At 42.8% G+C, this 25239-nt stretch overlaps 1 protein-coding gene across 4 annotated transcripts in view; it reads left to right on the top strand.

Moving 5' to 3' along the window:
* Positions 1-25239, top strand: part of LOC133539983 (inactive phospholipase C-like protein 2) — a 92797-nt gene that overhangs the window by 43312 nt on the left and 24246 nt on the right. For 3 of the 4 annotated variants that reach the window (XR_009803519.1, XM_061882416.1, XM_061882417.1), the window contains exons 2-10: positions 6748-6849; positions 6911-7060; positions 7131-7291; positions 12840-13305; positions 14201-15394; positions 15461-15710; positions 15778-16064; positions 16139-16342; positions 19691-19766. Coding sequence is in view for 3 of the 4 variants with exons in the window: in XM_061882416.1 (XP_061738400.1) it covers positions 6748-6849; positions 6911-7060; positions 7131-7291; positions 12840-13305; positions 14201-15394; positions 15461-15710; positions 15778-16064; positions 16139-16342; positions 19691-19766 (2890 nt within the window). In the remaining variant the exon portion in view is untranslated. Of the gene's footprint in view, positions 1-2749; positions 2854-6747; positions 6850-6910; positions 7061-7130; positions 7292-12839; positions 13306-14200; positions 15395-15460; positions 15711-15777; positions 16065-16138; positions 16343-19690; positions 19767-25239 lie in introns of those variants that run through there. The other variant, XM_061882418.1, reaches the window with a different exon arrangement.

Raw genomic sequence — 25239 nt, 5'->3', positions numbered from 1 at the left:
TGTCCCCCGCCCCTCACCCCTGCCCACAGCGATGTTAAGCTGCAGCATGAAGGGGAGTGAATGTAGTGGAAGTGGGCCGTTAACACAAAAGAACAGTTTGGCTGTAATTAGCGAGTAATTGTCTCCTCCATGTCGTGACTGCTGTAACTATCACCATTATTAATCAGCAATGTTCTCGTTTTTTCATGACCGCCGCTGCGACTGATCAGCACATGGAAGTCTCTTCCACTCATTTTTTCTCTTCCACTGTCACATGCCGGTCATCTCATCAATCACATTCATTGCAGAATAATACAGCATTTCATTCATCAAGTAAAATCTCCCAGCTCAAACACAAGTCTTTCTGGGTAACTGCATTATCAATCCTCATGTAGGGCAAGAACACGTCTTTCCTTTTCATGCATTCTAAATCATGAATAAACAGTAGCAAAAGTCAGCTAACAATGGAGCCAAAGGGAGTAGGTCAAGTCCGTGTTCTAAAAAACATCCAAAAGCCAACGTTTGATATAGACATTGTAAGTATATACGTAGTATCTGGTAACATTCATAATAACATGTCATATTTACATCATTTTAAGTATTAATTTCACGGACACATCACAACGTTCACTTTCCTTTCAACAACACCAAGACAACTAATCATGGCAGGCTTGACGAGAGACAACAAAGACTACTTTGGGAGAAATTATTCAGGAAATTTGATTTTTGAGCCTGGATCTAAGGAGGATGATCTACAAGTTTTAGAAACTAAACAGACACAGCTTTAATCAAACACTAAGCATCATGTAGCAGTAATGCTAAGTGCTAAAAAAAAGAAAAACAAACATAATAAAACAAAAATTTACTGTACAATATCTGCTCTTACTGGGATAAAGACTGATGGGATGGTTGTAACTTCCCCTTTTCCATCAACAATTCATCATCATCCTTACAAAGGGTTAAAAAAATCATGATATCATGTCATATTTACATAATTTTGAATATTAATTTCACAGACGCATTACAAAGTTCACTTTCCCTTTAACAACAAGACTACTAATCATGGCAGGCTTGACGAGAGACAACAAAGACTACTTTGGGACAAATGATGATCCAGAAACTTTGATTTTTGAGCCTGAAAATAAGGAGGATGATCTACAAGTTTTAGAAACTAAACAGACACAGCTTTAATCAAACACTAAGCATCATGTAGCAGTAATGCTAAGTGCTAAAAAAGAAAAACAAACATAATAAAACAATAATTTACTGTATAATATCTGCTCTTACTGGGATAAAGACTGATGGGATGGTTGTAACTTCCCCTTTTCCATCAACAATTCATCATCATCCTCACAAAGGGTTAAAAAAATCATAATAACATGTCATATTTACATCATTTTAAGTATTAATTTCACAGACGCATCACAACGTTCACTTTCCCTTTAACAACAACAAGACTACTAATCATGGCAGGCTTGACGAGAGACAACAAAGACTACTTTGGGACAAATGATGATCCAGAAACTTTGATTTTTGAGCCTGAAAATAAGGAGGATGATCTACAAGTTTTAGAAACTAAACCGACACAGCTTTAATCAAGCACTAAGCATCATGTAGCTGTAATGTTAAGTGCCAAAAAAGAAAAACAAACATAATAAAACAATAATTTACAGTATAATATCTGCTCTTACTGGGATAAAGACTGATGGGATGGTTGTAACTTCCCCTTTTCCATCAACAATTCATCATCATCCTCACAAAGGGTTAAAAAAATTCATATCAACATGTCATATTTACATCATTTTAAGTATTTAATTTCACAAACGCGTCACAACGTTCACTTTCCCTTTAACAACAACAAGACTACTAATCATGGCAGGCTTGACGAGAGACAACAAAGACTAATCTGGGACAAATGATGATCCAGAAACTTTGATTTTTGAGCCTGAAAATAAGGAGGATGATCTACAAGTTTTAGATACTAAACAGACGCAGCTTTAATCAAACACTAAGCATCATGTAGCAGTAATACAAAGTGCTAAAAAAGAAAAAAAAACATTATAAAACATTAATTTACTGTACATTATCTGCTCTCACTGGGATAAAGACTGATGGGATGGTTGTATCTTCCCATTTGCATTAACAATTCATCATCATCCTCACAAAGGGTTAAACAATTGTCTTTGTGGCCATCTCCGGGTCTAACTTGGATGTCAAAGTTGAGCAACTTGTGGGTTTATGTCCACAATCATCTACTATCCAGGTGAGAGGCATGCTTTATCATCTAGAATTAACTTTGACCCACTCAGAGGCATTGCAGCAGCTCGAATATGTCAATTTAGCAGCATTAGCTCTCTGTGATTACTGCACCGCTAAAAGTAATTCTTCAGCTTTAGCGCTTATAATATTATTGCTGATACTTGTGTAATGCTCAGGTCAGGACATGTACATGGAGTATTGTTGGCAGCTTTAGATACACCTCAACATCTCCGGAAAAGGAGTAGGAGGAAGCAGAGCTTATTTAATACCATCTTTTTTCCCCCATTAAGTCAAGTCAATACAACACTCAAGTGTCAAACACCTGTATAAAAATTATAAATACGTCACAGTCCAATTCAAATATGACACACTTACCCTTTTGTGTGGTAGTACTACTACTCATACCAGTACTAGTAAGGCGGTGAGGGAGACGTACTGCAATTGGAGTCGTGCATCGTGCTATTCCATCATTCCATCAACTTTCTACCGCTTGTTCCGTTTGGGGTCGCAGGGGGCCGCTGGAGCCTATCTCAGCTGCATTCGGGTGGAAGGAGGGGTACACCATAGACAAGTCGCCACTTCATCGCAGATCCTGCTATTCATACAAGTGTAAAAGTAAGTAAACTACATACCTGTATTAGTACAAAATGAAACCAAATTAGCAGCATTAGCAGCATTGCTTGATGCTAAACGTACAAACTAACAATAATAAAACAAACACTGTAATATTACAAACACTTAATGTAATATTTCCACTTTCCCTGGGATGTCGACCGAGATGACACTCACATAATTCTGTTTGGATGAAGATTCAATCACAATCCTCACGAAGGGTTAAGTAAAGCGGGTTTTTTTTTAGTATTTTTCGCCCTCTTTGGGGATGTAAATGTGGACCTGCCATGGTTACATTTGTCAACTCGCAGGTGAGAGATGCATGAATTATAATATAGAATTTTCTTTTAGCAAGTTTGAGACCAAGCTGAAGCAGCCGCCGGCTCAGTGTGTCAACAATAGCAGCGTAAGCTAGCATTAGCTCACTGTTATCAATTCGCCGCGAAAATAGTCCGTCTGCGTTAGCGCTTATAATAACAATATCACTCATATTTGGTTAATTTTCAGGTCAAATGGAGTATTGTTGGCACTTTCTGGATGTTTTTAGAAGGAGTGTAAGGAGGACCCTCCATCTGTTGACTCAATTGTTAGATATTTATTTACAATTTACAATGCCATCCATCTTCTTCCACTTATCCGTGGTCGGGTCGCGGGGGCAGCAGCCTAAACAAGGAAGCCCGGACTTCCCTCTCCCCAGCCACTTCGTCCAGCTCTTCCGGGGAGATACCGAGGCGTTCCCAGGCCAGCCGGGAGACATAGTCTTCCCAATGTGTTCTGGGTCTTCCCCGGTTGACGTGCCCTAAACACCTCCCTAACTAGGCGTTCGGGTAGCATCCTGACCAGATGTCCGAACGATGATGATGATGATGATGATGATGATGATGATGATGGATTAGATTTATATCGTGCTTTTCTATTGTTAGATACTCAAAGCGCTCACAGAGAAGTGGGAACTCATCATTCATTCACACCTAGTGGTGGTAAGCTACATCAGTAGCCACAGCTGCCCTGGGGTAAACTGACGGAAGCGTGGCTGCCAGTTTGCGCCTACGGCCCCTCCGACTACCACCAATCATTCATTCATCATTCATTCACCAGTGTGAGCGGCACCGGGGGCAAGGGTGAAGTGTCCTGCCCAAGGACACAACGGCAGCGATTTGGAGGTCAATAGGTGGGAAGCGAACCTGCAACCCTCAGGTTTCTGGCACAGCCGCTCTACCCACTACGCCATGTCGCCCCCTCATCTGGCTCCTCTCCATGTGGAGGAGCAGCAGCTTTACTTTGAGCTCCCCCCAGATGGCAGAGCTTCTCACCCTATCTCTAAGGGAGAGATCCGCCACCCGGCGGAGGAAACTCATTTCGTGCGCTTGTACACGTGATCTTGTCCTTTCGGTCATAACCCAAAGCTCATGACCATTGGTGAGGATGGGAACGTAGACCGACCGGTAAATTGAGAGCTTTGCCTTCCGGCTCAGCTCCTTCTTCATCACAACGGATCGATACAGCGTCCACATTACTGAAGACGCCGCACAGATCCGTCTGTCGATCTCAGGATCCACTCTTCCCTCACTCGTGAACAAGACTCCGAGGTACTTGAACTCCTCCACTTGGGGCAGGGTCTCCTCCCCAACCCAGAGATGGTACTCCACCCTTTTACGGGCAAAAACCATGGATTTGGACTTGGAGGTGCTGATTCTCATCCCAGTCGCTTCACACTCGGCTGCGAACTGATTAAGTGAGAGCTGAAGATCCTGGCCAGATGAAGCCATCGGGACCACATCATCTGCAAAAAGCATGCCTAGAAATTCTGTCCATAAAAGTTATGAACAGAATCGGTGACAAAGGGCAGCCTTGGCGGTGACCCGCGTCCGGGCGAGGGAAATCAGAGTCTTTGATTTTGCATTCCCATAGAAGTCTTCAAGCTGCTCTTTGTCTGATCCCTCACCGAGGACCTGTTTGTCTTGGGAGACCCTACCAGGGAGCGTTAAAGCCCCCGGGCAACATAGCTCCTAGGATCACTGGGACACACAAACTCCTCTACCACGGTAAGGTGGCACCTCAGAGAAAGATTTAGCTCAATTTAGAATGCATAAACAAAAACATACATGAGAGTTGTGAATGGTAAACAGCACATCTTGTTACGGCTACTCTTGCGTTCAAAAAAGTTCGAAAAAATTAAAATTAAGATAGCAGAGTAGTCCTGAGGAAGAGGTTTATGACTTACTAATAAGCACTCGTGGAGATATTTTTTGATTCCAAATTATCATAATTGGTTTCCAGAAACAAAAATATTCTCTGCGGTCGACTTCAGTTTAATCAAAATGAGTCTTATTTAGCGGTAAATAGTCATCATGTAGGGCTATATAAATAAACATTGATTGATAAATACACTTTTTCACTCCTTCAACAGACAAAAGCAGCACCCAGCTGTCCTGTCTTCTTAATCATAGGAGGAGGAAGTGGCTCACCAAGAGGAGCGTGAGCAGCTGAAAACCATCAGTCAATCATAATTCATCTAAAACATCCAATAATCAATCAACATCATCATTGGCATTGTTTGATTTCATTGTCAAAACAATTGATAAATAAATAAATAATACAGATAGACATGCATTGGAGCCTATCTAATATTTGCATATTTCCAGTATGACTTCTCTAATAATATGGTCAGATTGCAGACTACAGTGACGTAGAAGCTACGGAAATTACCGAAGATATTCTGAGTGGAATATTCAAAATGCCAGACTAAATTTTGTGGCATTTTGTGATGGTTATATGGTATTATCACATACTTTGCGGATTGTGAATACACTTGGATACGTTTTAATGAGAGATCTCCGATAATATCGGACTGCCGATAAATGCTTAAAAATTTCATATTGAAAATTAGCGGTATCGGTTCTTTTTAAAATGCTGCTGTGTACACGGACGTAGGGAGAAGTACACAGCGCCAATAAACCTTAAAGGCACTGCCTTTGCGTGCCGACCCAGTCACATAAGATCTACGGCCTTTCACACACACAAGTGAATGCCAGGCATACTTGGTCAAAAGCCATACAGGTCACACTGTGGGTGGCCGTATAAACAACTTTAACACTGTTACAAATATGCGCCCCACTGTGAACCGACACCAAAAAAAAATTAGAAAAAAAACATTTCGGGAGAACATCCGCACCGTAACACAACATAAACACAACAGAACAAATACCCAGAAGCCCTTGCAGCACTAACTCTTCCGGGACGCTACAAGGGAGAGCATGTCTCAAATTCTAAGCTGTTGTTTTGAGGCACGTTAAAAAAATTAAATATGGCATTGCCATGTTGGCATTTTTTTCCAACTCTTGAGTTGATTTATTTTGGAAAACCTTGTAACATTGTTTAATGCATCCAGCGGGGCATCACAACAAAATTAGGCATAATACTGTGTTAATTCCATTGTATGTATTGGCATCGGTTGATATCGGAATCGGTAATTAAGAGTTGGACAATATCGGAATATTGGCAAAAAAGTCATTATCGGACATCTCTAGAAAGAAGTATAAAGTAAAGCACGGCAGTCTTCAGTGAGGTGACTTGGGGGTCGTGTTCCATCATTCCTGAGACTTACGCTCTGATCAGAGTTCATGGGTGAAAGGACGCGGTCTCTGGGGGCCGTGTTCAACGTGACACACGGATTAAGCCAGCTGCGATACGACGATAGTGTCGCGTTGAAGTGGCAGCACTGGTCGGGTATGATGAATAGCGTCATGGCAAGCAGCAAGGTCAGGCTTTTAGGTGCTTGGGAAACGAGGGCAGATTGGCAGGAGGGGGATAAATAATCTGTTGTTCTCTAAAAGGTTGGTAATCCTGTAGGCAAAGAACACACTCTGGTATTAAAGGCTCTCTCCTCGTCATAAGGATGGCTCCCGGGTTGGTCGCGAGAGGAAGAAGACGGTGTCCTTCAGCAGCAGCCTATCAGAGAGGAAGATCAGCGGTGCGGCCGACTGTATCCACTCCATGGTGGGTCAGCAGGACGCGGTCACGCACGTGCATGACATCCACTCACGTGTTGTTGGCCTAGGTGGAAGGGAGCGAGTTGAAGAAGGTGCGGCCCAACTCCCGCGTGTACCAGCGCTACTACCTCCTGGACGCCGGCCTGCAGGCTCTGTGCTGGGAGCCGTCCAAGAAGGAGTCGGACAAAGCCAGGATCGCGCTCGCCGCCATCCGAGAGGTGGGTGTCCAAGCAAAGCCTCGCCGGTTGTTCTTGTGGGAATGATGAGCTTTTGTGTCTCACCTTGTAGGTCCGCACCGGCCGTAACACGCACACCTTCCGCGCCAGCGGCCTTTATGAGCAGATTTCTGAGGACTGCGCTTTCTCCATCATCTACGGGGAGCTGTACGACAGCTTGGACCTGGTGGCCCTCTCCACGGAAGTGGCCAGTATTTGGGTGACGGGTCTAAGGTACGGACTCATAGACACAAAACCTTTTGAGGTGGACTACACCGCCAGCCCTGGCAAACATGGTGACTTGTAGGATGTTCATTCAATTGTTCGATGTTGACAACTCTAAAATACACCAATAAAATAAATGGTGGCTGTCAGTAACAATTTCAGTTTTACATCAAGCGGAGTGGACATTTTTCAGAATGACTCAATTCTGAGGTTGAAATGAGGCAATCACCATGTGAATTAGGGCTGAGCGATATAGATAGATTGTGGACTACTCAGTGTGGCACGTGTGCAGCCCCAGACTACTAAGGGCATCACAGACCTGTTATTGCTCAATCTCGCGTGGCTGAACGGCACTTGTCCCTCTAAGAAGTTCGGACCCCGACCGCACCGGGCCGCGTAACTAGTAATCATGCCAGAGTCTCGTTTGTTATTGGAATTAACCAGACAAATCGCTCCACCAACTAAGAACGGCCATGCATCACCATCCACAGAATCGAGAAAGAGCCATAAATCTGTCAATCCAAAGCGAGGGCCCATGGGTATCTGCGCAGTGGGAGTCGCTGGGGCCGAATCGGAGTGGGTCCGATGTAGGACATCTAGGGCAGATGGGTCGTCTTGAATTGACAGATTGATGGCTCTTTCTCAATTCTGTGAATGGTGGTGCATGGCCGTTCTTAGTTGGTCGAGCGATTTGTCTGATTATTTCCGAAAACGAACAAGACTCTGCCATGAAACTAGTTATGCGGTCCGGTGCGGTTGGCGTCCGAACTTCTTAGAGGGACAAGTGGCGTTCAGTCACACAAGATTGAGCAATAACAGGTCTGTGATGCCCCTAGCTGACCGTGCCACACTGAGTAGCCCAACGTGTTATTGATATACTGGATATATCGCGGGTTTGTCCCTGTGCGATATAGAAAATGACTATATCGTGATATCAGAGTATACCTTCTCACGCAGTTGCTTTTAGCTGTGGGCATTACACTTCAGGCGTTTCTCACACTTTCTTGTCTCTGCTTCTCACAGACACGTAAAACAAGCGCCCCTTGTTACATACGTCACATACCTATACGCCTTCGCGGAGCAGATAGGTAGCGGCATGGGAGACGTTAGCTGTAGTGCGAGTGGTAATACGAGAGAAAGAAGGTGCGAACCTGGTAACAAATGAAGGAAGAATGAATTCCCAAGAAAAACAGCAGGGGGTCCATTTTCTGGCGGTGGTTTGGCTTCAAGCGGGAATATGTTGAACAGACAACCGTAATTTATTAAGTGTTGGTAAAAAGCGTTGGTAAAAAAAAAGTAGCAATACTGCTAATATGTAGCATCATTTGAAAAGTCACCCGCTAGAGAATGAAGAGTGCTTGAGACTCCGCATGTCAACATCTCCGTTCGGTGCCACACCAACAAAATGCAGCAACCATTTTCCAGATAAACACCGTATGAAAAAAATAGTTAACAACAGAAGGAGATAACGTCCGCAAGAACCTACCACATAGCGAATGACATACACTATTTGATTTCCTATTATGCAGCTCATTTTTATTTGACACTTATTGAAAAATCTTGTGTCACATCATGCACAAAAGTGCACTTTATTTGTTTTAAACTACTGTAGTGGCGTTCTGTACAAATGGTGCACTTTAATTAAGTGTTGTTTTGATATGTCATCTTAGTGACATCATGCACAAAAGTGCACTCATAGCTTGTTTTAAAATGTCTCTGACAATCTTGCACTTTCTCTTTTGAAATGACATGAATGTTTCAGCCACTGCTTAATAAGTGTTTAATTAATAAAGTGTTTGTCAATTGACTTAGTTGTGATTTCCCTCTCTGCATGAAAGTTTAAAATGAACATATATTAATGCAGTATGAAGAAGAATGTTTTAATGTAGACACATAGAATCATCATACTGCTGTGATTATATGCATCAAGTGTTCGTTCATTCAGGGCTAAGACAAAATATCGCGATATATATCGTGCACCATTACATGGGCTAAAAATATCGAGATATTAAAAAAAAGGCCATATCGCCCAGCCCTAATGTGAATGTTCATTTCCAAAGTTAACACCTGCCTCAGATAAAACGTGTCCTTTGGTCTGCAGTTCAAAAGGTGTGGGCTGTTGCACCAGGTGGATGGACATGAATCATGGCTGCAATCAATTGAAACAAAGGAGAAGATGATGAAAGTTCTTGAAGGAAGTAAATCATCAATCAATGTTGCCAAAGAATTTGATTGATGACAGTCAGCTGAGTGTCGAATGTGTACAAATACAAACAACATGGGAAGGTTGGAAGGGACTGGTAGACCAAGGACAACATCAGAAAACTTCAAGCAATATGTCTTGAAAAGAGAACCTTGTCAGCAAAACCAAAGAATAACCAAACTGGAGTCAGCAAGTGTGAACTGTCAGACAAACTGGATTTCAATGGAGAGAAGCTCCATGAAAGTACTCATTAACATGTCAACAAGAACGAGGTTCCAACGGGCTCAGGAAAGGCAATGGTGGACTATGAATGACTGGATGAAAGTGCTATTGAGTGGTGAATCTGCATGATGCTGCAACTTTGGTCTACTTCTGCTTCCAACGAGTTCTATGAAGATGACTGCCTGAAGAAAACATTAGCACAGAGATGATGGCACAAAGATGGCTGCCATCACATCTTCAATAATGCACACCTGGATATTTTGGACACGCCTCTTTCTCCATCTATGGAAAAGATATCATGTTTTTACATGATAATGCATCTGGCCATGGAGCCAAAGGTGTGTAAGAAAGATACAGAAGGTACAAACAGTCCAGATCTCAACCCGATGGAGGAAACTCAGTGGCCTAGTGGTTGGAGTGTCCGCCCTGAGATCGGTAGGTCGTGAGTTCAAATCCTGGCCGAGTCATACCAAAGACTATAAAAATGGGACCTATTACCTCCAAGCTTGGCACTCAGCATTAAGGGTTGGAATTGGGGGTTAAGTCACCATTAATGATTCCCGGGCGCAGCACCGCTGCTGCCCACTACTCCCCTCGCCTACCAGGGGGTGATGGGTCAAATTAGATTAGATATATTAGATTAGATAGTACTTTATTTATTCCGTCAGGAGAGTTCTTTCAGGAAAATTAAAATTTTCAGCACAATCCCATTCAAGATCAGACAAACATTACAGGGATACAGAACAGGATCGCTGACGGGTCTACCGGCTTCTAGCGCCCATTACAAAAAAGATGAGATACAGGTAAACAAGAGGGAGGAATGGGAGAAAAAAATACAGGAGTTAAAGTAAAATAAAAAAATCGGTCTTAGCCTGGGCCTTGGAGAGGGGGTGCAGACTGAGGCCAAGGGAAAAAAACAACAACTCATAGCCATAGTACACATCCCTCTTACATGTGTGTAAGAGGGAAACGTCAAACATCAAAGAAGACATTAAAGACATTAAAGAAGCAGATACAACCAGACACTTCTACATACAGCTATGAATAAAAAGTAAAAGTAACATATCCACTGTGGTGGCCTCTGCGGTGTTCCACGCCATCGTCCGCTGGGGTGGAAGGAGCATGGCCAGAGACAGGAGCAGGCCCAACAAAGCAACCAAGACAGCAGACTCCACTCTCGGCCAGTGTCCAGTCCGCATGGATGAGCAAGGTTATGTCCAAGGTGACTGAGGTGTCCGACACCTGCTCACCCAGCCAAGACACCGCGAAGCCTCTCCGTCCCAGCGCTCAGTGCTAGCTCCGCAGCCATGTACCCTCATCCACATCTCCTCCAGTCCCTCCAAACCGACTCCGGTGTGGCAGACATCCAGCAGCTGGTCTCCATGGCATAAAAGGCTCCCGGGAGGCAGATCCAGAAGTCCACAAAAAAAGCACCACAGAGGTCACGAAAGTGCCACCCTTTGTCACACAGTCCCAAAGGGTCCTGGACCAAAAGACAAAAAAATATAATAATACATGAAAACAAGAGGGAAACACGAAAGGAGGACACAAGAGCACAGAGCTCCTGCCAACAGCAGCCACTACAGCAGCGCCATCTTGGAAAAATGCAGAGAATAATTTCGCCACATCTAGTATGTGGGTGACAATCATTGTTACTTGAACTTTAATCTTAACTTTAAAATCGTGGATGACAAGACTTCAGGCAGCAAATTAGAGAAAGTCGGCGCAAGATTGATGAAGAGTTGGGTTTGTCACTCGTTAAGTCCATGCCTCAGAGACTCCATGTTCTTAAAAAAGCCAGAGGTGGCGCAACAAAGTACTAGGGGTGTGCGTTTCATGATTCCATCTTTGTTTCACTCAGCCTGATGTCAAAATGAAACCACCATTGATGTTCTTGATGTATTGCCACATGACCGCACTGTTGACCACGCGCTGTAAAGACGAGGCATCACAACTCTTCAATATTTACTTCCAAACCATAAAAACAACAACATTCATATCATCCGTCAGTGGAAATGTTAACTTCAGCCTACAAGAACTCCGCACAGACGCTAACATTAGAAGATACTTCTGGAGACTATTTAAAACATACAAAAAAAGGAAAGTCGTTCTCGCAATTGTTGCAAATTAATTTAATTTATAACCAACCATGCATCATTATAGCTTTTGTATCACAGAAGGTGTACTGTCACATCACTCACTATTCCTCGCACCTGCTTTGTTTTAGTAATCAAGACTATTTGAGTTGTTGCTATCTTTCTTTGTGAGGACATTGTTGATTGTCACGTCATGTACGGATGTACTTTGTGGACGCTGTCTGTGCTCCACAGTAAGTCTTTGCTGTCGTCCAGCATTCTGTTTTTGTTTACTTTGCAGCCAGTTCAGTTTTAATTTCGTTCTGCATAGCCTTCCCTAAGCTTCAATTCCTTTTTAGCGGCACTCACATTTTGTTTATAATAGGTTTAAGCATTGGATAACTTTTTACCTGCACACTGCCTCCCGCTGTCGTCTGCGTAAGCAGACATCTACAAAGCAATTAGCTACCTGCTGCCACCTACTGATATGTAAGAGCTGTAGACAGCACATTATTTGCGAATTATATTTAGTGGTTTGCTAACCCAATTAGGTGAAATGACAATATCTCATGGCACATGAGTGGTTGAAAAACACTGTCTTAAACAAACTGTTCATAAAATTAAAGTCCAAATGAAAATCAAGCTTCACCTCCTAGTCATAATTTTTGCGCTTTCGAAACTTCTGTGACTTTTGCTCTAGACTTCTTCTGTTTGTCTGATATTGTCCGACCAATACGGACCACAGCTGATAATCATCCCGTGGTGTTATGGTGAAGAAACCCTGATTTAGACCACATTGATTGTCCGGAATTTTGAATGTGCACAGTTAGTTTCCGCATGGCCACTGCAAGAGAGCGCACATAGAAACAATGCCGTGATTTAAAAACATTACAATAAGTGTGAAAATTGTTGTGGACGTGCATGAATGACAACAAAAGAATGAATTGAAGGTTATGGCGAGATGTGTTTTATCCGATGAATGGATAGATTCCTGAATTGAATGCCAGCTTTAGTGCTGCTGATGATGGTGAAGCGTGACGTCCTTCCTTGTCCTCAGGTACCTGCTCCAGTACGGCAAACACGCCCTGGACATGCTGGCCAGCAAGCAGCACAGCCTGCGACTCGGGTGGCTGGAGCAGCTTTTCTGCTCTGCGGCTGCAGACGCTCCCGGGGACAGCCAGGGGGGCATTGACCTGCAGTCTGCCATAAAACTGGTCCAGACGGTGAATCCCGGGGTGAGCCGCAGCAAAGTGGAGCACAGGTTCCAAGAGCTTCAGAGAGGTCGCGCTGAGAGGACGGTTTCTCACGCTACGGAGTTGGGAGCTCAGGACTGGAGCCAGGAGGGTAAAGCTCCACTGGGGGAAGGCCAGAGGGTCACCAAAGAGGAGTTCGTGGAGGTCTTCCATGACTTTTGCACACGTCCGGAGATTTACTTCCTTTTAGTACAGTTCTCCAGCAACAAGGAATTCCTGGACACCAAAGACTTGACGAGGTTCCTTGAGGCTGAGCAAGGTGTTGCTCAGGTCGGTACCAACCCACACGCTCGAGCACAATCCACATGTTATCTTTACGTGTGCTAGAGAGCGCACCTGTACACAAACCACACCCCTAAAATAAATGAAAAATATATTTTTTTCCATATATTAGGCGCACCGAACTATAATCCGCAGATATATACGTTGTGAAATGAGTTATTAACACAAAAATATTCTGTAAATGTTTAATCACATACCTTAATTGTTTCCAAACAATGTCTGTAACACGGCAGTAAAACTGCCGATCAAACAAAACAGAAGTCATCGTCATGGACCCACTAGCTGCAAAAGCTAGCTCTCCAATCTGCTCAATAGACTCAATAACTCACGTTGACGTTTTAGTGAATTTACTGGGGAATTTGTGAAATGCCGTTGTAAGTTAATACTTACTTGTTGGCATGTTAGCTAATGCTAATGACGCTAGCTTGATTACATTACGATAGCATGTACAACCATGCATGAAGACACTCCTACAGACATCACAAATGGCATGCTTTAGTAAGTAAGATTTTTTTTAGTTGTATTGTAAAGCTTACAAAGGTTGCCTGGAGTGAGGAATAAAGAATCCATACGAGTAGGAACGCTATAGACAGTTAGTATATGGCACGGCACTAGTACTTTCGCTTCAAGGCACAAAAAAGAAGATACAGTAGATTCTCAAACCGCAGCGCTTGGAGTGAGCAAGCTGCTCCAAAAGATGGCGCCATAGCACAAACAATAACACACCTTTTCAGTCTGTGTGTCGGTGTTCCTACTATTTAAAATATTATGGCGGTTAGCAAAGAAAATTTCCTAGATTTTCCGCACCTTCGTTTAAACATCTGTGTTCAAAGCTTGGGGGAAAAGGTTGAGTGTAAAATATGGTGATTGTGCTCCCATTCAGGTGACGGAAGAAGACAGTCTGAGGCTGATCCAGTCCTACGAGCCATCAGAAGAGGGCCGAGTGCTGGGTTACTTGTCGATGGACGGCTTCAGCCGCTACCTGACGTCGGCGGAGTGCAACCTCTTTGACCGGGAGCACCACTCGGTGTGCCAGGACATGTCCCAGCCTCTGTCTCACTACTTCATCAACTCCTCTCACAACACCTACCTCATCCAGGACCAGTACCAGGGACCCTCAGACATTTCCGGCTACATCCGAGCGCTCAAGATGGGCTGCCGGTGCGTGGAGGTGGACGTATGGGACGGCCCCGACGAGGAACCGGTGGTGTGTACCGGACACACCCTCTGTCCGCCTCTTTCCCTGCGCAATGTGTTGGAGGCGGTCGGACAATTTGCGTTTGTGGCGTCCGAGTACCCCTTGATCGTGTGCATTGAGAACCACTGTTCACTCCGACAGCAGAAGGCCATGGTGCAGCATCTGGTGAGAATATTTGGAGAGAGGCTCCTCCTAAGTCCTCCAGACCAGAGGGAGCCATACCTTCCGTCGCCACAAGCCTTAAGGAATCGGATCCTCCTGAAGGGGAAGAAGTTGGAGCCGGGCTGGGAGGCGGAGGACGGGGAAGTCAGTGAGGAGGACGAAGGGGCCGACATGTGTGAAAGGATAAAGGCAGCGAGTAACGGAGAGGCAAAGACCCCGAGAACTCCCACAGCCGCCACTCCGTGCAATCCTCCTCATCTTTCTCACAAACGCATCCAACTGTTAAAGGAGCTCTCAGACCTTGTGACTCTGTGCCAGGCGGTCCACTTCATAGACTTCCCCACATCCACCAAAAGCCAAAAACCTTGGGAATTGTGCTCCTTCCAGGAGAAACATGCCGAGCGTCTCGCTGGCGAGAGCCCCGGCAGTTTCGTGGACCACAACAAACGCTTCCTGACCCGAGTGTACCCCAGCCCCACGCGCATGGACTCCAGCAACATGAACCCTCAGGACCTGTGGAAGTATGGCTGTCAGATGGTGTCGATGAACTTCCAGTCAGCTGGCCTAATGATGGACCTGAACACGGCCTGGTTCCGCCAGAACGGGAACTGCGGTTACGTTCTGCGGCCCGCCATCATGCGGCAGGAGGTGTCCTATTTCTGTGCAGACACCAGAGACACAGTGCCCGGGGTGTCCCCGCAGCTGCTCCACGTGAAGGTATGAGAGGCTAGAAACAGGAAGTCTTTGTCATCCACCAGTATGTTCTGTGGTGACATCTTTCAGGTCATCAGCGGACAGAACCTCCCCAAACCCAGGGGTTCTGGCACCAAAGGAGATGTGGTAGACCCCTATGTGTACGTGGAAATCCACGGCATCCCTGCGGACTGCGCGGCGCGCCGCACAAGGACCGTCTCCCACAGCTGGGACAACCCAGTCTTCGACGAGAGCTTTGAGTTCCAGATCAACCTGCCGGAGCTCGCCTTGGTTCGCTTCGTGGTGCTGGATGACGACTTTATAGGAGACGAGTTCATAGGTTGGTGAAGTTGGATAAAGGAGACTTCTTGTGTTGACTCCATGCGTAAAAATAACTCTTGTCACAGGTCAGTACACCATCCCTCTGGAGTGTCTCCTACCCGGGTACCGGCACGTCCCGTTACAGTGTCTCACCGGGGAGGATCTACCCCACGCCAAACTCTTCGTCCACGTGGCACTGACCAACCGCAGAGGAGGGGGGAAGCCCCACAAAAGGGGTCTGTCTGTCCGGAAAGCCCGGAAGAGACGGGACTACACGGCTCTGAGAGACCTGGAAGTTCGGTCGGTTGATGACCTTTTCAAGATGGCCTCTCCCTTGCTGAGAGAAGCCACAGACTTGAGGGAAAACCTGCAGGTGAGGGATTCTGAAGTCCCGCAGCTCCTTGATTGGAAGTCTTGGTCCAGTGAGTCTTGTCCTGTTCCCCACAGAACTCGGTGGCGCTGTTCAGGGAACTGTGCGGGGTCTCGGCTGTGTCCAACCTCATGCAGTGCGTACTGGCGCTGGCCTCCAGAGTGACAGGGCCCGACGGGACGCCTTGGCTGCTCTTTGATCTTCACCAGCACTATCCCAGCCTGGAGCCCCAGGGGCCTCTGCCTGATGTCCTGCGCCGGGTCGTCTCCACCTACCAATCGGTGAGGAAGTAAACACGGCCACAAGAACTTAGCTCTGAGGTGCAGATAAAGGAAGGAAATAAGATCAGCAAGTATCTTGCGGTCTGCTTGACAACAAGAGGGTAGACCAAGCTTCCTGCAGCCTTGGCCTCGAGCCAAATCTAGACTTGCACTCAGCAGGAGCAAGTTAGTTTGCAGACTTGAATCCCACTTACACACGTTTTATTAAACTGATCTCGCTGAGTACATGAACATCATCAGAAGATATGTTACATGTTCTTCGATAGAGTCCAAAAAGTCAGTTTTATTTCAAATATTTGTAATATTATATATGTTCAATTACAGATGTCAAACTCAAGTTGCCTGCGAGGCCAGGAAATAATATAAATATAGTCATAAATAATGTAATGTAAATAAAAAATTGAAATTAAATGTCAATAGAAAATGTAAATAATGTAATGTCAATAAATAATCTAATGTAAATTAAAAAAAATGTAATGTATGTCTTTGGAAACAATGCAATGTAAATAAAACATTTAAAACAAGTAATGTGAATAATATAATGTATTTCTTCGGAGATAATGTAATGTAAACAATGTTTTTTTTAAACTAATGTAAATAATGTATTTATTTGGTAATGTAATGTAAATAAAAAATAAATAATGTATTTTATAGTAATGTAAATTGTATAATGTAATGTAAATAAATAAATAAATAAATAAAGTAATGTAATGGAAATAATGTAAAGTATTTCTTTGGAATTAATGTTAAGTACATAAAAGTAACGGAAATAATGTAAAGTAAATAATGTGAGTAATGTAAAGTAGTTATTTGGAAATAATGTAAAGAAAATGAACAAATAACTATGTAAAGTAAATAATGTAACGTAAATTATTAAAGTGAATGATGTAATGTAAATAAAGTAATGTAATGTAAATAAGGTAAAGTAAAAATTGTAAAGTATTTCTTTGGAAATAATGTAAAGTATTTCTTTGGAAATAATGTAAAGTAAAAAAAACTAACAGAAATATTGTAAAGTAAACAATGTGAGTAATGTAAAGTATTTCTTTGGAAATAATGTGAAGAAAGTAAACTATGTACGATAAATGTAACAAATGATGTAAAGTAAATAATGTAACATAAATTATTAAACTGAATGATGTAATGGAAATAATGTAAAGTGAACAAATACTTTAAAGTAAAAAAGGAAATGTAATGGAAATATTGTAATGCAAATAATGTAATTTAAATTATTAAAGCAAAAAAGTGAATAATGTAATGGAAATAATGTAAAGTAAATAAAGTAATTTAGATTATTAAAGTAGAAAAATTAAAGGTAATGGAAATATTGTAATGAAAACTATGTAACGTAAATTATAAAAGTAAAAAAGTGAATAATGTAACATGAATAATGTATTAGAAATAATGTAAAGTAAAATAAATCATGTAAAGTACTTCTTTTCCTCAATGTGTTTCTTTTTGCCGCTTAGACAAAAAGGGGGGCGGCATAGCTCGGTTGGTAGAGCGGCTGTGCCAGCAACTTGAGGGTTGCCGGTTCGATTCCCGCTTCCGCCATCCTTGTCACTGCCGTTGTGTCCTTGGGCAAGACACATTACCCACCTGCTCTCAGTGCCACCCACACTGGTTTAAATGTAACTTAGATATTGGGTTTCACTATGTAAAATGCGCTTTGAGTCACTAGAGAAAAAACGCTATATAAATAGAATTCACTTCACAAGAAAAATATTGACTGCTTGGAATTGCATATCTTTTAACTTGTATAAATATCTAATCATGCAGCAAGCATTTTATACGGTTATGATTTTTGTTAAAAAAAAAGAAATGCCAGGCTATCAGCTTGTTACCTCTTCTTGTGATTTCAAAAACAAAAAAACAGATAGTGTAATCAAACCATAAAGGCTATTTGCATAAATTTGAATTATGTATATATATATATATATATATATATATATATATATATATATATATACATATACATATACATATATACATATGTATATACATATACATATATACATATTGTGGCACCTGATTCTCACCAAGACACAGGATTGGGTTTGCAGAAAGCCGAAAAGGACATTTATCGTACAAGTCTTTGTAGAAAGGGCAAGGTGTGGAAGTATCAAAATTAAAGTGTCCATTAACAAACTTAAATATCTCCCGTCCGGGGCTGTCAATCCTTCACACAGCACACTTCTATATATGTCGTACGTATTTGCCTATAAAACAACAGAAACACAACATAAGTAAAACATTTTACTAGTAATGTCCTTAGAGGTGAAATAGTGGATGTCTCAACTTACCGCCTGATGCCCCTGCCTTGACACAGAGGAGAGCCAGACCTGAATGAGGCAGAGTTAGCAAGTGTTTGTAGCTGGGTCCCACCTGGCCGCACAGCTGGTGGCACTTCAGGATGATTGAGAAGGTACAGGGGAATGTACCGTCCCTCGATGATGCGGCCAAGGCTGGGGCGTTGTCTTCTGTGTTCCACTCTGCCTCCATGCCCTGTTTCCTCCCCTGTGAGGTGCTTACCTGTCAGGCAGTGCTTGAGTGAGACACCACAATATGTATATACATATATACATACATATATATATATATATATATATATATACATATATAAAACACACATTTGTGTTTATATGTTACACAATTTAAACATTACATTTAATTATTTTGTATTATTAAATAACTTATACAGCAAGCATTTGATGAACAAGCTTGCATATAAACTGTATCATGAAGCCTCAAATGACAAATATTAAAAGGAATGGCTAAACAAAGTACATTTCTGAAGAAGAAAAAAAATCGGCAAATTTTTCGGGGGAAAAAACACAACAAATTAACCCTAAATTTGAGAAAGTGAGGCTGACACTGGACAGTTGTTTTGTGAAGTTTCAGGAAGTACGGCGTAGTTTCCTAAAATATGTCAAAAAGACTGATCTTAATTGAAAAGGAACTGAAAGGTACGTAATTGATGAGCCTTTTGTCTGCTGCAGTGGGTTGGGTACGTTCAGGAGGGCTTCATTGCAATATTTCCCTGGACTTATTTGACTGATGCATGACTTTTTTTTGTTTATTTTATATAGAACAATTGTGGGTTACTTGTTTTGGGGAGAAAAAAAGAACATTTGACATGTTGGTTTTATTTGTGGAGTATATATGTACAATAAACAAATGTTCATTGGATAATAAACATAATCATTTAACTCCTGGTTGAATTGAATGCATGTACAAAAAAATAGATAAAAATAAACTGAATTTATATTTTTTCAAATGGCCAACAATTTGCGTTTGTGTGTGTGTGTGTGTGTGTGTGTGTGTGTGTGTGTGTGTGTGTGTGTAAAGATGGTGCAAGCCAGCAGAGTGGTGTTGGAGCTCTCAGACAGTCTCAATGAGAGGATTCTGCACATCCAGATGATGGGTGAGTGAAATGAATACTGTGTTGATTGTCCCTGGTAAAGAACGTGTCATCACAGGGAACATGCAGTGGTTTAGCGTGTGAATGTTGGCAGAAGAAACATTCCAGAGGTCAACCTGGTATCAGCTGAGCGTCTCTTGGACAATCCAACGAGTGATAGTTGAGACTTATCTGCTGCAGGGCCCGGGTCAGAGAGGACACGCCACTTCCTGTTTGTGTGTCGTAAAGATGGCCATCAGCTGATCCCAGGTCCAGGAGGGGGGCGGGGGGGAAGAGAGCGATGAAAGATTGCCTCAGATCAAACATAACACTTATGGTAACTGAAGGATTCTTTGGTTTGAGTAGAAAAAGGTAAATAATCAAAAACATTATTAGTATTACCATAAAATATTAATTTTCTCATATTGACTTATATATACATAGAGTTAGGGGTTAGTGGTTAACCCAAACCCTAGGGACGGCATAGTGCAGTTTGTAGAGTGGCCGTGCAAGCAACCTGAGGGTTCCTGGTTCGATTCCCACCTTCTATCAACCACGTTGTGTCCCTGAGCAAGACACTTCACCCTTGGGTCATGGTTAGGTTTTAAATGTGTATATATATATATATATGTATATATATATATATATATATATATATATATATATATATATATATATATATGAAACAGTTCTGTAGAGATGAAGTAGTCTTGTGATTTTTCCCACACATACATACATACATATATATATATATATATATATATATACAAATTCATACATACATACATACATATATATTATATACATATATATATATATATATATACACATACATACATAGATATAGACACATATATATACATATGTATCTTTACATATATACACGTACATACATACATTAATATATATATATATATATATATATATATATATATATATATATATATATATATATATATATATATATATATATATATATATATATACATACACACAAACCCCATTTCCATATGAGTTGGGAAATTGTATTACATGTAAATATAAATGGAATACAATGATTTGCAAATCCTTTTCAACCCATATTCAATTGAATGCACTACAAAGACAAGATATTTGATCTTCACACTCATAAACTTTTATTTTTTTTGCAAATAATAGTTAACTTAGGATCTTATGGCTGCAACACATGCCAAAGTAGTTAGGAAAAGGCATGTTCACCACTGTGTTACATCACCTGTTCTTTTAACAACACTCAGTAAACATTTGGGAACTGAAGAGACACACTTTTAAGCTTCTCATGTGGGATTCTTTCCCATTCTTGCTTGATGTACAGCTTAAATTGTTCAACAGTCCGGGGTCTCTGTTGTGGTATTTTGGGCTTCATAACGCGCTACACATTTTCAATGGGAGACAGGTCTGGACTATAGGCAGGCCAGTCTAGTACCCGCACTCTTTTACTATGAAACCACGTTGATGTAACACGTGGCTTGGCATTGTCTTGCTGAAATAAAAAGGGGCGTCCATGGTAACGTTTCTTGGATGACAACATATGTTGCTCCAAAACCTGTATGTACCTTTCAGCAATAATGGCGCCTCCACAGATGTGTAAGTTACCCATGTCTTGGGCACTAATGCACCCCCATACCCTCACAGATGCTGGCTTTTCAACTTTGCGCCTAAAACAAGCTGGATGGTTCTTTTCCTCTCTTTGGTCCGGAAGACAAGACGTCCACAGTTTCCAAAAACAATTTGAAATGTGGACTCGTCAGACCACAGAACACTTTTCCACTTTGTATCAGTCCATCTTTGATGAGCTCAGGCCCGGCGAAGCCGACGGCATTTCTGGGTGTTGTTGATAAACGGTTTTTGCCTTGCATAGGAGATTTTTAAGTTGCACTTACAGATGTAGCGACCAACTGTAGTTAACTGACAGTGGGTTTCTGAAGTGTTCCTGAGCCCATGTGGTGATATCCTTTACACACTGATGTCGCTTGTTGATGCAGTAGCGCCTGAGGGATCGAAGGTCACGGGCTTAGCTGCTTACGTGCAGTGAGTTCTCCAGATTCTCTGAACCCTTTGATGATATTACGGACCGTAGATGGTGAAATCCCTAAATTCCTTGCAATAGTTGGTTGAGATAGGTTTTCTTAAACTGTTCAACAATTTGCTCACGCATTTGTTGACAAAGTGGTGACCTTAGCCCCTTCCTTGTTTGTGAATCACTGAGCATTTCATGGAATCTACTTTTATTCCCAATCATGGCACCCACCTGTTCCCAATTTGCCTGTTCACCTGTGGGATGTTCCAAATAAGTGTTTGATGAGCATTCCTCAACTTTATCAGTATTTATTGCCACATTTCCCAAGTTCTTTGTCATGTGATGTTGGCATCAAATTCTAAAGTTAATGATTATTTATTATTTCATACTGGCGCCGAGACCAGTATGTGCTTCTTCGGCCTGCCCTCTCTCGCTGTCAGCTCTGTTCGTTTTTGTGTTGTTTGCGTCTATTTTCGTCTCTGCTTGTGTATGACCGCCAAACACTGTTGGATCTTTGCCCCTCTCCCACTGATATGATCAACTTAGACGTTGGTTTTTCGACTTCTCATTCAGCTTTTTCACCTGGCCGGATTCCTGCCTTCCTTTCCCGCCTCCTGGCTCCTCTCCCCCTGCGCCGCGGTAAATGTGGCAGACAGCTGGTGAAAGTTAAGGCACTCCTGGCCCGGCTTCCCGTGGCTTCCCGAATGAGGAACGATGCAGTATCCGGTCTCCTCCTGCACCCACGCTCGCTTGATCCCATCGGTTCCTGGCTTGTTCCTATCGTTGGTTTGGAGGATGAGGCTTGCCGCTGTCGCTCCTGCTGTCCCTGCCCCCAGAGGCGCGAGGTGGATTCCCGCCACCTGCTAGCTATGTGTCTGACCCCACCTGGATTAGCTGCGGCCTTGGACGTGCTGGCCGCCGCCAGGTTCGGTCTTGTGAACGCAAGATCTTTGACAAACAAAACGTTTATCCTGAAGGATTTTTTCACTTCCCGCGGACTTGACCTCCTCTGTGTGACGGAAACATGGCTGAGAGCCGGGGACTCCGCCCCTCTTAATGAATTTCTGCCTCCATAGTGTTCCTACATTAATTTTCCGCAGTCGTCCGGTCGAAAAGGAGGATTAGCAGTAATTTTTAAAAATGACTTTAAATGCCGCCAGATCCGCCTGCGATCCTCCTTTTCAAGCTTCAAACTGTGCATGTTTAAAGTGGGTCTTTCTGATGTCGTGCTGTGTGCCGTCGTCTATCGACCACCCAAGTACCACAAAGACTTTATAACTGACTTTTCTGAATTTCTGGCTGAAATGCTGCCCAAATATGATCGTGTCCTTATTGCTGGTGATTTTGATATTCACACCTGCTGTTCAGACGAGTCGCTTTCCAGGAGCTTCCTGAATGTAATTGACTCATTTAACGTTGTAAAGTCTGTGTGTGGTTCCACACATGAACACGGGCATACACTCGATTTGCTGCTCTCGTATGGTTTGTGTGTTTTTAATTTGGACATTTGCGACGCTGTGTTCTCTGATCATATGCCGATCCTGTTTAATATTCCCACTCACTGTCCGGTTAAATTCTGCGCTCCCCCCCAACGCTCTCGCATGTTTAATTCTTCTTCTCCTGCTTTGTTCTCCTCAATTTGTTCTACTCTTTGTGATGATAATTCTGCAGCCTCTGTATGTCTGAATACTGAAGAGTTGGTTTCTGGGTTCAACTCTATTTTTTTTACAAACACTGGACACGATTGCTCCTTTCAAGTACCGCCGCTCTAAAGCCACGCCTCAGCCCTGGTTGAATGACGTCACTTGTGCTGCCAGGCATAAGTGTCGGATAGCAGAGAGAAAATGGAAAAAAGACAGGCTGCATGTGTCCTTTGCCATTTTTAAAGAAAGCCTGCTTTCCTTTCAGTTGACTGTAAAAGCAGAGATGAATACATATCTATCTCAGATTATATCTTCTAACTGTAATAACCCCCGAGTTCTGCTCAGAACTATTAACACTGTCATTGATGCTCCTTTTGAATTCTGTGAAAATGTTCTCAATTTTTTCACTGAAAAAATTGTGTCAACTAGAGCCAGTTTATCCCAGCCTTCATATGACCCTTCTGTTCCTCTGCATTTTTCTTCTGTTTTCCATCAGTTTGAGCCGGTGTCCTTTTCTTTTTTAAATGACACAGTTAGTCATATGAAGCCCTCTGGTTCTCCTGCAGATGCCCACCCACCTACTATTGGATCAAGTGTCCTTAACATTATCAATAGTAGCCTCTCTTCTGGAATAGTTGCAGTAGAGTTTAAACATGCAGTGGTACGACCTCTACTTAAAAAAACAAGCCTCGACCCATCTCTCCTCTCTAACCTTAGACCTATCTCTAATCTTCCATACATTTCCAAAATATTAGAGAAGGTTGTCTACAGTCAGTTGTTGCCCTTCTTAGAGAGTAATGGTATCACTGAGCTGTTCCAGTCCGGTTTTAAAGCCCTCCACAGCACAGAGTCATTGCTTCTAAAAGTTTTTAACGGTGTCCTCCTGTCAACTGATTCTGGCAAATATGTTGTCCTGGTGCTTTTAGATCTGTCTGCTGCGCTCGACACGGTCAACCATGTCAATTTAATCACTCGTCTTGAGAACTGTGTGGGTATTAAGGGCGCCGCCCTCAACTGGTTCCGGTCGTACCTAACCGACAGGAGTTTTGTGTAAATATAGACAGTTTTATGTCTTCCACAGCTCCTCTACCACATGGGGTCGCCCAGGGCTCAATCATTGGCCCAATCTTTACATTTACCTTTTCCCCCTTGGTTCTATTTTTAGGAAGTATGGTATTGCATTTCATTTTTATGCCGATGATTGCCAGATCTATTTTCCCATGGCACAAAATAACACGGTTCAACGTCTCATTGACTGCCTGCACGACATGAAAGCCTGGTTTTCAGCTAACTTCCTGAGTCTAAATGAAGACAAAACAGAAGTTATGTTGTTCGGTCCAAGTCGCTCTCCCTCCCCCAACGTTGCCCTCGGCACTCTGACCCCGTATCTCAGCGACTGTGTCACAAACCTGGGGGTAAAGTTAGACTGGGATTTTAAATTCGAAAAACAAATCAGCAGCGTCGTTCAAAAAAGCTTTTATCAATTACGCCAAATAGCAAATGTCCTGTATGTAGGCCTCCCTCGCCCGCCTGCAACTCGTGCAGAACTCTGCTGCTAGTCTGCTAACACAGACCCGCAGACGTGAGCACATCACCCCTGTATTAGCGTCCTTTCACTGGCTCCCTGTGCATTACCGAATCAACTTTAAACTCCTTCTATTTGTTTTTAAATGTCTAAACAACCTCGCGCCAACATATCTCTCCGACCTCCTTCAGCCTTACTGCCCCACTCGATCCCTAAGATCAGCCGATCGGGCTGCTACTGACGGTCCCTGACACAAGGCTGAAGCTTAGAGGTGACAGAGCATTCACCGCT

Source organism: Nerophis ophidion, linkage group LG21 (assembly GCF_033978795.1).
Source record: "Nerophis ophidion isolate RoL-2023_Sa linkage group LG21, RoL_Noph_v1.0, whole genome shotgun sequence".
Classification (NCBI taxonomy): domain Eukaryota; kingdom Metazoa; phylum Chordata; class Actinopteri; order Syngnathiformes; family Syngnathidae; genus Nerophis; species Nerophis ophidion.
The sequence above is the reverse complement of the archived record's forward strand: the minus strand, read 5'-3'. Positions and strand labels throughout refer to the sequence as shown.